Consider the following 16,228-nt stretch of genomic DNA (forward strand, 5'->3'; position numbering starts at 1 on the left):
CATGCAACTTTTGAGAGAATGGTATAATTGAAAAGATTGGTTTTGCGTATGTCGAGGCTACCTTAAGGGATGGGGTACAAAAAGTGTCCCACTTGCAAATATGCAGTTTCTTAGAGCCTAGATCTAAGGCTCTAAGTTTTTTTTATCAATTTCATCACCAATATTAAGAGGGGTTTTAAAGATAAATTGGGGGTAGAAAGGGATGAAAGAAAAGGTGGGTTTGATTAGAGTGAATATTTCTTCCCTTGCAAGGTCTTTATTTTCATAAAGCCATTTTGGAACTTAGTTTGTTCAGCAAGTTGTGAAATAATTCTTTCTTTTTCTGAATTTTGACCAGTTCAAGACCTTGATACTTTCTAGGGATATCAACATTTTTTGCATTAAGAATACCATTAAACCATCTTCTTGTTTGAAGCTTGGTAGGCTAAGAAAAAGCTTCGATTTATCAAAATTGATTTGAAGTCCTGAGAAAGAGAAGACATTTAGAAGAAATGATTTAAGAGACTTGCATACTTAAACAAAAGCATTAAAGAAAATGTAGTAACCATAAACAAAAAGTAGGTGATTAATGGGTGGAGCATTTCTCGAGATTTTAATGCCTTGTATGGAACCATTATGATTTGCCGCCAATTGTAGTGATTGAAATTGATTTGAAGTCTTGTGAGAGAGAAAAGTTAGAAGAAATGATTTAAGAGACCTACATGCTTCAACAAAAATATTAAAGAAAATGTAGCAACCATAAACAAAAAGTAGGTGATTAATGTGAGGAGCATTTCTTGAGATTTTAATATATTATATAGAACTATTATGATCTGCCGCCAATTGTAGTAATAGTTTAGGTATGTTTCAGCATTTAAAGAGCTTGTTTTCTAGTGATTTTATAATTTATATGCATTTTTGGTTTTCTTAGTTTAGATTTAATTATTTGCAAAGTAAGTGTTTTTTTCACACTTTTTAGTATCTCGATGGCCCGTAAGGCTAACATGGGCCTCAAGAGTGACTAATGGGTTATGTGAGTATTTAGGGTGTCAATTCAGGTCTAAGAATACAAGGGACAATGACCGTGTCACAACACATGGAGGTTCGTGTCTTAAACAATGAAGTTGTTAGGGCTGAAATCCACCTCTCGTCATACAAAGAGTTTTTCCATGTCATGACGATGCAACGTAGATGGGAAGAAAATCATTTTACGTCGTGACAAGGACTTTCCCCAAGTCATGGCGACGTGACAAAGGCAAGCCAAAATGTGGTTGATTTTTTGGACGACCATCTTGGGATATTTCCTTAATTGGACCCTAGTCATTTAATAATATATTACATTAATTAGTATCAAAGTGTATCTAGGGTTGTGTGGGCACCAAGTAATGTGTAGCTTATATAGGTTACCTTAGGGTCACTCGAAAAATATACTGAGTTAGACCTAGACAGTTTTATTTAGTTTTTAGTTGTATTTTATTTTTATGTCCGCTTAGTCGGAACTTTTATATTCTGATGTGAAGACGGTTATGAGTGAAGATTATTTCGAAACTGTATTTCAATTATTTATCAATGAGCAATTTCCTTATCTCTTTTTTTGTTCTTTTATTTATATTTCGTTAGCCTAATCAGTTAATGTTTGTATGACTATTAGAATAAATTATGTGCTTTATTTATATCTAGCATGTTTTGGTTATAGAACTGGTTAATTGATTAAGTAATTATTTATCTAAAATTGGGTGTTTATTCAAGAGTGCTTAGTATACTAGGAAGTGATGCCCCTAGTAGAATATCGAGACAGGTGAGACCCGAAAGGTATCTTGCCGAGTATAACTTGTGTCAAATGGTGAGGCTGAGAGGGTATTCGTATACCTAAGAAGAGACTGAGAGGGTGACTTAAGTGGTAATCCTTAGTGAAGATGAGACTAAAAAGGTATTCTTAGCTAAGAGCAGTAAACAACTTGAGGGTAATTAATGACTCAATTAGATGATTAGGGATTTAATCGATCATAAGCCGAGAGCTCACACTGTCGACACCAAGAATAGGAAATTCCATTAGCTTAGTTTAGGTTAATTAATTTAATTAGTTTAATAAATACTTAATTTGGATTCTTACTACTAATTCAAAACTCAATTAGATTAATAATTATTTTTTGTAATTAATTTAATAATAGGATTCTCCAATTTGTAATCCTTTGGGTACAATCCTTGAAATACTTTCATGTGTTCTATTATAACATATCTATACTATAATTTGACCCGTATACTTGCAGACACCGTTGATTTAATTATATATATTTTGATGTGGTATTTATACTTTAAACGACAACACGTTTAGAGACAGTCACATTACTTTCAGTATTTTGAAGCATAAGAGAAAGTACATTCATACATACGACAAAAAAGAAAGGAGATAGAGGATTACCCTGTCACATGCCTTTATTAGGGACAAAGCCTTTTAATGGTGAGCCATTAATCAACACTTGATAGGAGACAGTGGAGATACACTGACGAATAAGGTTGATCTAAATTTGGTCAAATCTCATAGAATTAAGAATAGAGAGAAGGAAATCTTAGTTGATCTTGTCAAAGTTTTTGCTCATGTCAATCTTAAAAGTAGTTATAGAGCCATTACCATTGGTTTTTCTTTTGATGGAGTGAAAGACATCATTAGCTAAAATAATATTATAAAAGAATGAGGAGCCTAGGCAGAAACGCATTTTGAAAAGGGGTGATAAGAGAGGCTAGAAAATTCTTAAAACAATTGACAATAGGCTCAGAAGTGATCTTGTAAGCCACATCGTAAGGGCTAATAAGTAGGGGTGAACGTTCGATCGAATCAAATGAAAACTTTTTGGATTAATGGAGTTGATGAATCTTATTTTATCATCTTAACTCGATTTGAATTTTTTTCGAATCGAGTCAAGTAAGATAGAATTCGAATAGAATCAAATCAAATATATTTGTTCGAGTTAAATTAAAAAAATGATTTTGGGTCCTTGTAGCTACTGCCACCCACTGTAATCAAATTTGTTATTATCTTTCATCCTTCATAATTTATTTATTAATATTTTATTTATGGGTTAACTTCTTTACTTGCTTAGTTGCTTCAATTATATTATGATTCCTATCACCATGTATTTTGAACTTAAAAAATATATTAAATATAAAAAAATGTGATTTTTTAATAAAAGTTATTTTAAAGATAAAATGTGAAAATTATACTAATAGAAAATTTTAACATGAATATTTTATGGCATCGCTAATAATTCAATTTTAACAGAGATTGATAAAGGTTTAGCATGATTAAACAATTCAATAATATAAATAGTACAAAATGTGAAATTTAATTCAATAATATAAATAGCATACATAAATTTGGAAAAAAAAAGTTTTAAGGGTTTAGAAAGAAGTAAAAGTTTTGGGGAAAGCAAAAGGAAAAAAAATTGGGGTTTGAGGAGAAGTAAAATTTTTTAAGGGGAAGTAAGTTTTGGAGGGAAAATAAAAGGTAAAATATTTTGGAGGTTTGAGGGGAAGTAATAATTTTAGGGGGAATTATTCAAGTTTTTCGAATTCGAAAATTCAACTCAAATCGGACTCAAAATTCGAAAAAAAATTGTGTTGATTCAATTAACTCAATTAATTTGATTTGAATAATTCAAAATTCGAATTCTTTTTCGATTTTTTCGAATCGAATCGAATTTTGCTCACCCTTACTAATAGGACGAAAGTTAGTAGGTCTGGCTTGGGAGTTGCCTTTCGGGATGAGAATAATTAAAGTTTTATTAAGCTCTCGTAAGGATAAATAGGACATAATCACGTCATCTCCCACAATCCTAAAATTTTGGATAGAATAGACCATGCTTATCATCAATTCTAGGGGCTTTGGGTGCCCCATTTTGGAACATAACTTTCTTGATTTCTAAATCATCGAAGGGCTTGTGTAATACTCTATACCCGACCCAATCGTCAAGTTCAGGTTATAAGGTGTCACATTCGCTGTTGAAGAAATCACGATCAAACTAAATACAATTTATACCAATTAACATGAAAATACATATAATATATACATATGATACAATAAGTAATTATTCACGGGTCTTATGCAAGCTTACGAAAGCTCTAATACTAAACCGAGATCAAATTGGGATTGAATTATAAAGAATTCAAATTATAGAGTTGACATCGCGATGTGAGGGAGTTCCTCATCGTGAAGTAAAATACTGTTTTGGTCTCGTCGAGATAACGAGGTTTCTCGTCTTGCCATGTCATTATAAGTCGTTTCTCATCGCAACGACAAACATTTGACGTCGGGACGTCACATATTATTTCTGTAATTCTTAATTGAATTTCAACATGCAAACTTCCAAATCAACTTAGGTGCATAAGCATACCATACTTCCAGCCAAATAATGCAATTTACCAACTAGAATGACTTTGCTATGGCTATTAGTGGCAACATTTTTTTGGGTGGAGTTTGTTTTTTCACCATCTTAATCGTTACTATCCTCTTTAGTGGGATTAACACCATAGTTGGAACCAAAACAAAACTTCCCTTTTCTAACAAAGGGATAAGAAGATCTAATATGGATTTTGGAAAGAGAATCAATGTTAATATAAGTAGACCTATTAGTACCTTTGGCTTTGGAAGCATGAATAGTACCTTTGAAGTGGATTTGGTTGACATCCATTTCTGTCTCATAACCTAAAGATTCATAAGTTTCCTCCATTTGCTCATTGAGCATTTTTTCAATATCCTGATCATTGTGTGGAAAATTGTTGCACATGTGGCCAATCATACCACATCTAATTTAAGCCTTGCAAATACGTTCTTAACTAAAGTCAGTCTATTGTCGAACTCCATCAACACTTTGTATTGTACAATCTGCAATAAGAGGGCGCCATGTGTTTATTTCCATTCACACTTTGAGAAAGTTTATGTTGCGGGGTATGTCATCATTATCATCGACTTTGTAAGACCATTTCCAGACCCGATTGTTGAATTCAAGTATGGGGTGTCACAACTGTATCGGTTCGTATACAAGATTAGAATTTAGTATTTCAAAATCAGACTGTATTGCCTATTTATTTAAAGAAATTTACAATAGAGTCAATAGTTTTAAATAAGAGCTCACTGTCTCAACTAGGGGTGAGTATTTGATCGAGTCGAGTCAAACCGAGTCAAAAAATTTCTAGTTAGTCAAGTTGATAAATCCTATTTTAGCAATTGAACTCAATTTGAATTTTTTTTTGAATCAAGTCGAATAGGGTCCAAAAAATTTGAGTCGAGTCGAGTCGAGTTGAATTAATGAATCTTATTATTTATACTTAATGTTCTATTTACATGAATCGATTATTTTATTAGTAGACGAAGCACAAGCTTTTAGATTAATTTTGAGTAAAGGAAAAAAGGAGAATGGGGTGATTCGGGAAGGAAAGTAAGACTAATGGGTAAATATTTATCAAAATAACGTATTTTTGCCTTTTAACTTGATAGTTTTGACTTTTAACTTTAGAAAAGGTAAACATTTATTAAAACAACGTAGTTTTGCCTTTTTTTTATTTGGATTTTCGGATAACTCAAATTAGGGCTGAGCATTCGATTGAATTAAGTGAAACCGTTTGAGTTAAATTAAAAAATTAATAATGCTAAATTAAAATCTTGTACAATATAATTATTTGGATTTGAAATAATATATATTTGAAAACTTTTTTTAAGCAAAATAATAAAAAATAAGATATTTTAGTATGATAAACTTGAATCATTAATCACTTATTTAGATTCTAAAATTATTATTTTATTAAATTTTTTTATATATTTTTAAATTTTAGAATTTCTATAAATATTTTGAATTTTAAAAATTATTTTCAAAATTTGAAAATCACTTTTTTTTTGTAATTTTTGTTAAGAGAGACCAATTTGCTCATTTTCAAAATTGACAGGGACCGAAACGATATTTATACTAATCTATTATTCGAATTATTCGAGTTATTCAAATTGTTAAAAATTTAACTTGACTCGAACTAGAAATCCGAAATTTCTTATTTGAGTTGACTCAAATAATTCGAATAACTTAATTCGATTAACTCGAAATTTGAATTTTTTTTCGATTTTTTTAATTGAATCGAATTTTGCTCACCTCTAGTTCCAATCCCGGAATATAAGGAAATTACATAGTTACAATATATTTGACTCCATGAAGAATTCTTTAAAGGTACCCCCTTTCTATGTGTGTGACATTTCATTAACAATGATCATTGGTCCCACACAGTCCGGCTAGGTCCTTCCTCAAGTTCCTTATTCTGCAAATATTGCAACCACATGACAAAATTCTGTAAGTTCCAATAAACTTAGTGAGTTTCTTTACTACCAAACTACATATTTTGCCCATTCTTATCAGGGTAAAATCTTAACAGAAAATAAAATACTTTAACCCTCTGTATTACTCAGACTTTGGTGCCTTATCTAGATTGGTGAATCCTCATACCCCCTCTGACTTTCTTTCATAGTGGTTTCACCTCTAATACCATAGGTTATTGGTCAAGCTTATGTTCCGACGCTAGGGTTTTAATGGTTTATAAAGGCTTTGTCATCTTGGTAGATTCTCACTTCACCTACATACCACTAGGAATGAATCATCATTTCCTATTGTCCCAAGGCTGAGTTCTGAAATCTCGAAGCTTATCGAGATGTACCCCCATGGCCCTCCTCAGGACGGGGTTCAATTGTACACTTTATCCATAATATAACTCTCAATACGTCGTTCTCCTCTTTACTGAGTCTCTATTCTCATAATAGTTTGGCATACTTACCACTATTTCTTCAATAAGGCTACTAGTAAGCCCCACTCCACACTTGATGACTTAATCTTATCTTACCTTTCTTTATCCAGCCCTAAACTCTAGTTGCAATGTTGTTTAGATTACGCCTTTGTAGTCTGCCCTGTTCACTATACCTTTATTTTAAGATGATACATATCTGTCTACAAAGATTCTTTTATCAAACGATCATCTCAACGATCATTCGATTTTAAGATATCTTTTATGTGAGGATCTCCTTACAAAACTAACTCTATGGCGGTTACCCACATTAGACCCTCATCTAAGAGGATTAGTTTTGACAAACATACCTGTTACTTAGTACCCTCTTACTGGTACCTTCTCTCATCTTCTAGTTTTGATTGAACACCTTCTAGTAGTCTTTGTTAGCGAATTCCTCGTTTGCGGTCTTTGGATACTTCTCCCCTCATTTATCTTTACTCCAGTCATTATTGGCACGCCACTTCCTCTATCTGAGTCTTGCTGGGTTACCACACATATGCCCTTCCGGCTCTCATGACTACTATTTTAACGATCTTTTCTCATTTTTATTACTTTTCCTATTCATTGGAGAATTCCTTTGACTCATTGGCTCACGATTGTGTTCTGTAATTTCATTATTTTTTTAAACCCTTTTTCCCTGATTTGCATAATTCCCACAATTACCATCTTCGTTGACCACCCGTGTTTATTGTCCTGCCAAACTACCTCATGTGTAATGTCCCGATAGACTCCATAAGTTGTCATAGCAGAGCTATGGTCTTACGCGTTAAGTTCTATGTTTAATGTCCTAGTGGACTCCGTTGGTTGCGAAAGCCAAGCTATAGTTTTACATCTCATAATTCTCATGTTTACTATCCTAGTGGACTATACCATGTTTACTACCCCTACGGATTATTCTGGTTGTCATAGCCTAGCTATGGTCTTACACCTTTAACCTCTTGGGGTGTCACCTGAAGAACCTTACCGTTATCGCAGTGTCTCTTCATAGAGCCTACTGACCGCCGTCACGGTGCTGCTCTATGGATCCTAATAACTGTCAATATCATCTTATCATATATCCACCTTGATACTTGAACACCGAAGTGTCTCCCCTGCAAAGCCCGGAGCTTCGCACATCATGGTAATCAATTTTTTTCTCTATATTAGCTTCTTCTAACCCGTTAATATTTCCCTCTCATACTATGCATACATTAATCATGCATACAATACAATTTACCTACTAACAACAATCAACATATAACTAGTATGATCACACAACAACGTTTATCAATTAGGATGCAGGGTGCAGAAACTCACCTGATGCTTCCTTGCTTCCTCAACTTGGCTTTTTCGAATGACAGAGCTTCTATTCTCTAGACAGCTAAACATGACAATCAAATTTATGGGTTAAACTCAACATGTTTAACTCAACCCTCAATTTTTCAAAAACATGCAAAACCCCTAAAATGATTTTGGGAAATCATTATCTTCTTTTACTCAAATATACTTATCTTTGCTCCATGCAGAGCTTTCCATAATCATCTCATTTTTGGAGCAACCTAGAAGATGAATGAATGGAAGAAAATGAAATAGAGTTGAGATGAATCCTTTCCTAGAAGTCGCCTCTCTACTATTTATAGCCCTTTTTGCACGGTCTTTAATCGTGTAAAATCCACTCAGTGACAATCATTGTGTCTCCCATTAAGAGACCGGTTAGTTCTAATCCAACCGAGCCAGCCTTTTTTCTCAACCCTGTCCCATTTTAGTGACTATCTTTTCTTGATCTTTCAATAAAGACCGCCAACTTAGGTGTCTTTCAATTTAACTCTTAAATGTTTAGGGTTTAGAGTTTAAAAAAATCGAGTGTGATAGACTTGAACAACTCTACTTGAAATACGTCCAAGTTTCATGGCCACAAAAGATCTAATATATTGAAAGGGAAGGCCCTAAATTTGAATTCAAACAAGGAGGGTTAGAAAAAGATCTTGACTGGGGTGATATTGAGGGACTATCTAGCAAGCATAAGGAGGGCCCCCTTAATAGCCCAAGGTTCCTCCCTAAAAATAAGGCGAAGATCCAACTGTAGTCAAATATAAAGATGATGAATTCACCATTTCTAAAGTCAACAGTTACCAGTTCCATTAAGTTTTAGATTCTATTGATAATGCGTTAAAGGAGACGAAGGTCGAAGCTTCTTTAGTCATGAATGCATTTGATGAGGCAATGGCTCAAATAAGCTCTACTTACTTCAAGTTCCTACTGGTTGAAAGAAATAATCAGTCCTCGCCTGATTGCAACATTGGTATGAGGATAGATTCCAACCTGAATAGTGTGTTGCATGCTGGAATCATCTTTAAAAGATGATCTAGACTCAAAGATATAAGAGTAGGTACAATCTTTTATAGGACTTTTATTGATGGTTGGCTTTCTAGGGCAAAAATTAGGGTGGGATGGAGGTGAAGAAGATGGGAAAACAGAAGGATGTCGCAAATGAGGAGGGTTAGAGACAAAGAACAAATGGGGAGATGAAGAAAACAAACCATATAGGGAGGCTTTTTGAAGTTTTATGAGCCTTTTAGTCATGATGGTCTCGAAAGCCTAACCGACGTGAAGGTGGACAGTTAGAGAGGGGAGATTAAGGGAAAGGCTACAAGAAAATCAAAGGACTCAGAAAAGGGATAGAGTGATAATAAGGGAAGAAAGAAACATGGATTGGAAGGGGGGAAATGAAGAGACTTGTAAGCATAGAAAAGTAAATGCAAGAGAGTTAAATGTAGAAGTGAGGTTGGGGGAAACGAAAAGAAGTTGTAGTAGTCCAGGAAACTTCGAGAAGCTAAACCATCACCGGTGACGAGCCTAGGATAAAGCCTAGGAGATTAGGCTCTTCTAGAAGAAACCTCAAGAGAGAAATTCTTTATTATATTAAGAATTCAAAAAACGCTTCTATTTATTTATGTAAATTTATAATATCTAAATATTTTATTCACTAAGATTGATTTTTAGGGAGTCCTAGTTAAATTTCTTAATATTTATTTAATTCAAGTTAAAACTTTGTAATCTCATTCTTATGCTTGATATTATATAAAAGTGATTTAAATAATATTTTCCTTTTTTACATTTTTGTCCTCAAATTATAAACCGAGTACATCGTTGAAGAAAAATATCAACATTTTTTTAAAAGAATTTTATAAAATTATCCTTCCTATCTTGATTTTCTAAATTTGCTTTGTTTTTTTGGAGTAAGAGGCAAAACAGAGAACCTTGCAAAACCTACAAACCCGCAGACTTTGAAAATTCCAACTCCATTATTTGGCAATGCCGTACCTAGCAAATCTAGGAACACATAAAACTGGAAAACAAAAAATCCAGCAAACTAGAAGTGGATAATTTGAAATGTAATTACCAATAATGACTTTTATATATATTAAAAGAAAAGCATGACACATGTGCTTCTAAAATCATTCACATTTTCATCTTACTTTAATATTTTATATGTTTGTTTGAAGTTGACTTATAAAAATAAAAAAACATTTCCATTTTTATATACATAATAATCTAAGTCCAAACATTATTTTAATACAAGAAAATAATGCTTCTTCTTCTTCTTCTTCTTCTTCTCTTTAAATTTCAATGTCTACTTTATAATGTTTTATATAAATAGGTCATTATTGTGAAAGTTTTGGGTTGAAATTTTGTCATATAAATTTTTTTATTTTATAAATATAAGAAATAGTTATAAAAAAAAATGTACAAAATGAAGAATAAGTAAAATTAGAAACGCAAACGGCCCCTACCATAAGCATCCGCTTGTAGCAACGGGTGCAAACTCGGAGGCGGTATGGTCACAATACTAATGCCAGCGTCCACGTTCTGCGCTAAATTAGCCAGGTGATCCGCACAATTACCCTAACCGGAGTGACCCAACCTTCCTGAAGAAGCTTCCAACAATCATTGAGCAGGTTCTGAAATTGATATGTGTGCAAGTAAGGACGTTGGATGAGGTGACACTAGCAAAGCATCCACTTCTACTATCACCTGTTGAATCTATAACTGTTTGGCCAATTGAAGACACTGATCCACCCTCACCAACGGCCCAAAGTTGTACTTGTAAATAAGGGTCAACAAAACATAATTTGATTTGAAAAAATTTTTAAAAAATTAATTTCGAGTTAATCAAATTAAATTGTTTGAGTTATTCGAGTCAACTTGAATAAGTAATTTGAGTTTCAAGTTCTAGTGGAGTTGCATTTTATAATTCGAATAACTCAAATAGTTCGAATAATAAATTAGTGTAAATATCTCATTGATCCTTGTCAATTTTGAAAATGAACAAATTAGTCTCTCTCAATAAAAAATACAAAATAATTCAAAATAATTTTAAAAATTCAAAATGAGTTTATATATTTTTTTAAAAAAATTTTAAAGAATATATAAATAAAATTTTAAAATTTTCTAAAACAATAATCTAAATAAGTTAATTAATGATTCAAGTTTATCATACTATAATAAATTATTATTTATTATTTTGTTTTGAAAAAGTTTTCAAATATATATAATTTCAAATTTATGTGATTTAATATGGAATCAGTTATATTGCAATAAGATTTTAATTTGACATGTTTGATTTCTTAATTTAACTCAAACAATTTCACTCAATTTGATTCGATTTGACTTGATTCGATTCGAAAAAAAATTCAAATCAAGTTAGAATGATAAAAAAGGACTCATCAACTCAATTAACTTGAAATTTTTTCATTCTATTCAACCGAAAGTTCATCCCTACTTGTAAACTATCCATTACCTAATTTTATCGTGAAACCACTGATGCAACTAACTAACTCCTCTTGTTGTAAAATCATATATATATATCTTATTTAGAATTATTCAATTTAAATCTCAGCGGAAATTATCTTAATGTATTCCAATTTTTAGTCCAACTATATATTGTAATGATTAGCTTTGATTATTTTCAAGGCTCGAACTTGAATTCTTTAATTAATAATGAAATATATTTTATTGTTAAAATTAAATAATACTTCGAACATAAAAAATAGCACATTTAAAAAAAAATGATGACCCTCATTTTCTCTTCTTGCCTAGTTGCCTTTCTTCCTCACTTCATCCCTAAACCCGAAATAATTAAATAATAATAACAGGTATTTAAGGGCGAATGTGGACAATTAAAATACCATGATTATATCTAAATTTTATTTATGACTGCCAGACATATTGATATTCCCATTCTTTATTGTTATAAACATCAACTTCCCAATTTTAAAATTAGTTAAAATCACAATAAATAAATCCAAATTCAAGAATAATTGCTCTTATAAATGGAGACCAAACCACTTTGATTAAGATGCTGGATCATGAACCTACCACCCAATTTCACAATCCCATTATTATAACACAACAACAATAATAGCAATTAATAAATATTGGATTTTCTATTATAATAATAAGAAAGTACTTGGACATCATGTGATGGTTTGATAGTCAAAGGTGTTTATTATCTCATGTGTACTAATCGCGTTAGTTGTTTAAACTTTATCTTGTTGTTGTTATTCATTAAAAAAAACCTCAATTACATTTTGTTAGAAGATAATTTAAATTTAAACTTTAAAGTTAACTTCATTAAAAGATAAAAACAAAAACAAAAACAGAAATAATCAATAATTTTATTCTCTTTAAAATGAATTTACTATACAAATAGTTTATATTCAATGTAATTATAAATTAATATAATAATAAAATTACATTTTAATCCTAAAATTTTATTATTCACTTATGACCTTTCATTGTTAAAAGAGAATAAAACATGAATTAAAGTATGTAATTATTAATAATAAAAAAAGTGAGTAGTGCATAGGGTGCCACGTAAGAAGGTTGAATAAATAGTGCATCGGAGGCCACGTAACAAGCGTTGAATCGTTAACTATTAATCGGTACATTCTCAAATACATTTTAAATCATCAAATGTAATTAAGCTATTTAATAGTATAAATTATAATTAATTAATTTCTTAATTTAAAATAGAAAATTAAATATTACAATAACTAATTACTTGCATAATTTCTTCTTCAGTTCTTACAACTCTCGATTAGAATAATTAAATACAATCAATCTTCTTTATAATAATAATTTACTATAACAGTTAATTTCGTTATAAAATTATTTTTTATGTTTTATTTTACTTTAAAAAAGTATAATTATTTAATACAAAAACAATAAAATATTTTTTATTTCACAAGCAAATTAAAAGTTAATTATATATATATTTAAATATTTAAACTTAGTTGCCTCAAGCCAAACCCTTTGCGTATTCTAATTTGGGAGAACTTTTAAGGGAGGTTACAAATTCAAATTATTTTCGATTTGAAGTAATTAATTCAAAAAATTTAAATTTGATATTCGATTGTTATCAAATCAAAATAAATTTAACTAAATTGTTTATTGAATTAGATTTTATTTCAAAACTAAAATAAAAGAAAATTTACTTGAATCCATTTATAACAAAATCATTTCAAATTATTTAAAAAATAAGCTAGACCTCAAAATTAAAAAAAAAGCATTCGAAAAATAAAATAATTAAAATAATTAAATTATAATAAAATTGCAAAACAAGCTTTTATAAAATTCTACCTATATGAAAACTTTAATTATGATTTTTTATACAAGTGAATAATTATAAAAAGAATTAACGATTTTATTTTAATTAATTTAAAATTTTAAAATTTTCAAAAGACTTAAATAGAAAATTTTTCATTTTAAAAGACCTTGTCTAACAATCTATACTAGTAAATAAACTCATAACAAATTAATTATAATTTTATTAAATAATTCTATTATAGGTTCTAATAATTGTTATTTTAAAGATAATATCTTTAAGTATCTATAGCCTCTCTTAACTCATAAATAAGAGAATAATGCGCTTTAGCGTACTAAAACTCATGTGCTCATGTATTGATAAAAATATTCATACTAATAGAGCTAAAATTTAGTCAAACAAAATAATTAAAAAATTAAATAAATAAAATTTGGTAAAGACATAATTATTAATATATATATGATTATAAAAATATTTTATAAATCAAATCATTAATAAACTAGCTTAATAATTTTAGGGGTAAATGATTTCCTCCTCCATAGTAAATAAGTAAATAAGATCATGATTGACTCTAAATTATCTACAATTATATTACAAATTTTGATTCTATCGAATTTTTAATTAATGTTTATCTTCTCGGTGTCATTATTATTGATTTGAAAATTATTATTATATTATCATTTTCATCCTTATTTGTCTTCTATATATAAAAGCAAACCCAGATTGCTTCTTTAGCTCTCTAAAGAAAAAATCTCTGTTTGTCTTTCATTAACATAAAGCCTTAAAATCTTATTCCTTTTCAACTCAACCTCAATCAGTCACTCCTTTACATACACTTTTATATATATATATATATTGGTTTCTTCAGAGAAGAGCTTTATCATATTCTCCATTGAGAAATTAAAAACAAAGCTTCTCTATTGATCAAAGTTCACATGAAAAGAGACTTGTCAACTAACTGGTATGTTATCCCAACTTTTCTACGTATAAATATTGGGTTTTTTGTTATCTTTTCTGGGTTTGATTTTGTTTTTGAAGTTTTGGATTGATAATCTTTATATATCCCCCCATCAGTCTCTGTTTCAAAGGCTTCCTGTTTTTTTTTTTTAAAAACTTTCTATAATCTAGTTATGAACGATGTTTTTTTATTCTTATTGAAGCTTGATGAATATCTTCTAATGTTTTCAATCAAAATTTCAAAAGCTTTTCAAGGATTTCAAATCTCAAAAGTTAATTTCAATGTTTCTTAAAAACAAAACAACTTCTTTTGTTTTTTTCTTGGAAAGCTGAGAAAGTTTTTGATTTTATGTTTCCTTGAAATCCTCACCCGCTTCCAAAAGCATCAAAAAAGCTATTGCTTTAACAATCTGTTAAAATTCGCTGTCATCTTCTACATGGAAATTTTTTTAAAGTCCTTATCAAGGTTTAATGGAGTTTGATTGTGATAATCTATACTTGGAAGAAGATTAAACGACCATAATACATCTTCTGCATTTAGATATGCATTCTGGCTGCCAATTTTATATGACATGGTTAGTTGTGTTTCTTTATTAAGGTGCCCCCACTATTGGATGATAAGTAATTCATGTAGCTAGAGAAGAGGGGGTGGTTGAGCTCATAAAGTGTTTGATAGTAGCTTGTGCGGATGAATTTATGCATAGCCCATTTCTTACCACCCAACAGCACTTTCTGGTTATTGAAGACAAAGTTTATGATGTTTTGTTGGCTTTAATTGACCATGTTTCATATATATATATGTGTGTGTGTGTGTGTGTGTACCTATGTATGTATAGAGTTTTATGTTTCATAGGTTCTAATCTGGTTTTTACATATATGCTGCAGATTTTGGTAGCACATGATCATTGAGCAGTACATGGAAAGTAAGATTTGCCTGCAGGAGTGGATGGATTCACCAGGTTCGGTCTCGGTTTCGGATGATAACCCGTCGAGAAGCTTTGACTGTAACATCTGCCTCGACTCAGTGCAGGATCCGGTGGTCACATTTTGTGGTCACCTGTTTTGTTGGCCTTGCATCTATAAATGGCTTTCCACTAGAAACCAAGGCCAGAAACAACACATATGTCCTGTATGCAAAGCTGAAGTTTCGGATACCACACTGATTCCACTTTACGGCAGGGGCAGCGTAACGAGCAAGGAGTCAAGACCAAAGGCTTCGCAATTCGGCATGGTCATACCGAAGAGACCTCCTGGTCCAACCTGTGGCGTCAGCACGATACAAGGATCCCCAGATACTACCGATAATCATGGATATTCATATCAACCTCAAGCCTACTTCCCTCAACAGGATAGTTATCCAGATTCACCGATGTTTAGTCCCCGTGGGACACCTATAAACGTACCTGATCCAGTTATCCGAATGTTCGGTGAAATGGTATACACGAGAGTGTTCGGGAACTCAGTTACCAACTTCTATACATACCCAAATTCGTACAATCTAGCAAGGAGTACTAGTCCTAGGATTAGAAGGCACGTAATGCAAGCCGATAAATCGCTCGGCAGAATAAGTTTTTTCCTATTCTGTTGCATATTCCTTTGCCTTCTTTTGTTCTGATCACCATCCTGGCTCCCACTTCCCATTTAGTAGAATCCTGTATAGCCAGATCGAATACATTCAAATACGAAAACCGTATGTATTACCGATACATACCGATATGCCGCAATATCATGTGTAAACTATAAGCCATGTTCTACCTCCAAAACCATTTCTTGCAGGATGTAGAGAGGTTTAATGTATTGAAATAATGAAATTGTCCCATCTCTTTCATGTTTTCTATGGCATTAAAGTCTATGAAATGTACTTACAAAGATAAGATTAGATCATCA

The 16,228-nt window shown here is 31.2% G+C and overlaps 1 protein-coding gene across 2 annotated transcripts; it reads left to right on the top strand.

Moving 5' to 3' along the window:
* Positions 1 to 14,060: 14,060 nt before the first annotated feature.
* LOC121228213 (E3 ubiquitin-protein ligase RMA1H1) lies at positions 14,061 to 16,228 on the top strand. Of its 2 annotated transcripts, none has more exons than XM_041111519.1 (2): positions 14,061 to 14,345; positions 15,227 to 16,160. In XM_041111519.1, the coding sequence occupies exon 2, from the start codon at positions 15,240 to 15,242 to the stop codon at positions 15,954 to 15,956; it is 717 nt and encodes a 238-aa protein (XP_040967453.1). In that variant the 5' UTR covers positions 14,061 to 14,345; positions 15,227 to 15,239; the 3' UTR covers positions 15,957 to 16,160. The 2 variants fall into 2 exon arrangements, with proteins under 2 accessions (XP_040967453.1, XP_040967454.1); XM_041111520.1 differs by lacking the exon at positions 14,061 to 14,345 and adding an exon at positions 14,406 to 14,916 and having other exon boundaries at positions 15,227 to 16,228.

Source organism: Gossypium hirsutum, chromosome A04 (genome assembly GCF_007990345.1).
Source record: "Gossypium hirsutum isolate 1008001.06 chromosome A04, Gossypium_hirsutum_v2.1, whole genome shotgun sequence".
Taxonomy (NCBI): domain Eukaryota; kingdom Viridiplantae; phylum Streptophyta; class Magnoliopsida; order Malvales; family Malvaceae; genus Gossypium; species Gossypium hirsutum.

Excerpts from the sequence above, each read along its gene's own strand:
- LOC121228213 (XM_041111519.1), top strand. The coding sequence starts at position 15,240 with ATGATCATTGAGCAGTACATGGAAAGTAAGATTTGCCTGCAGGAGTGG.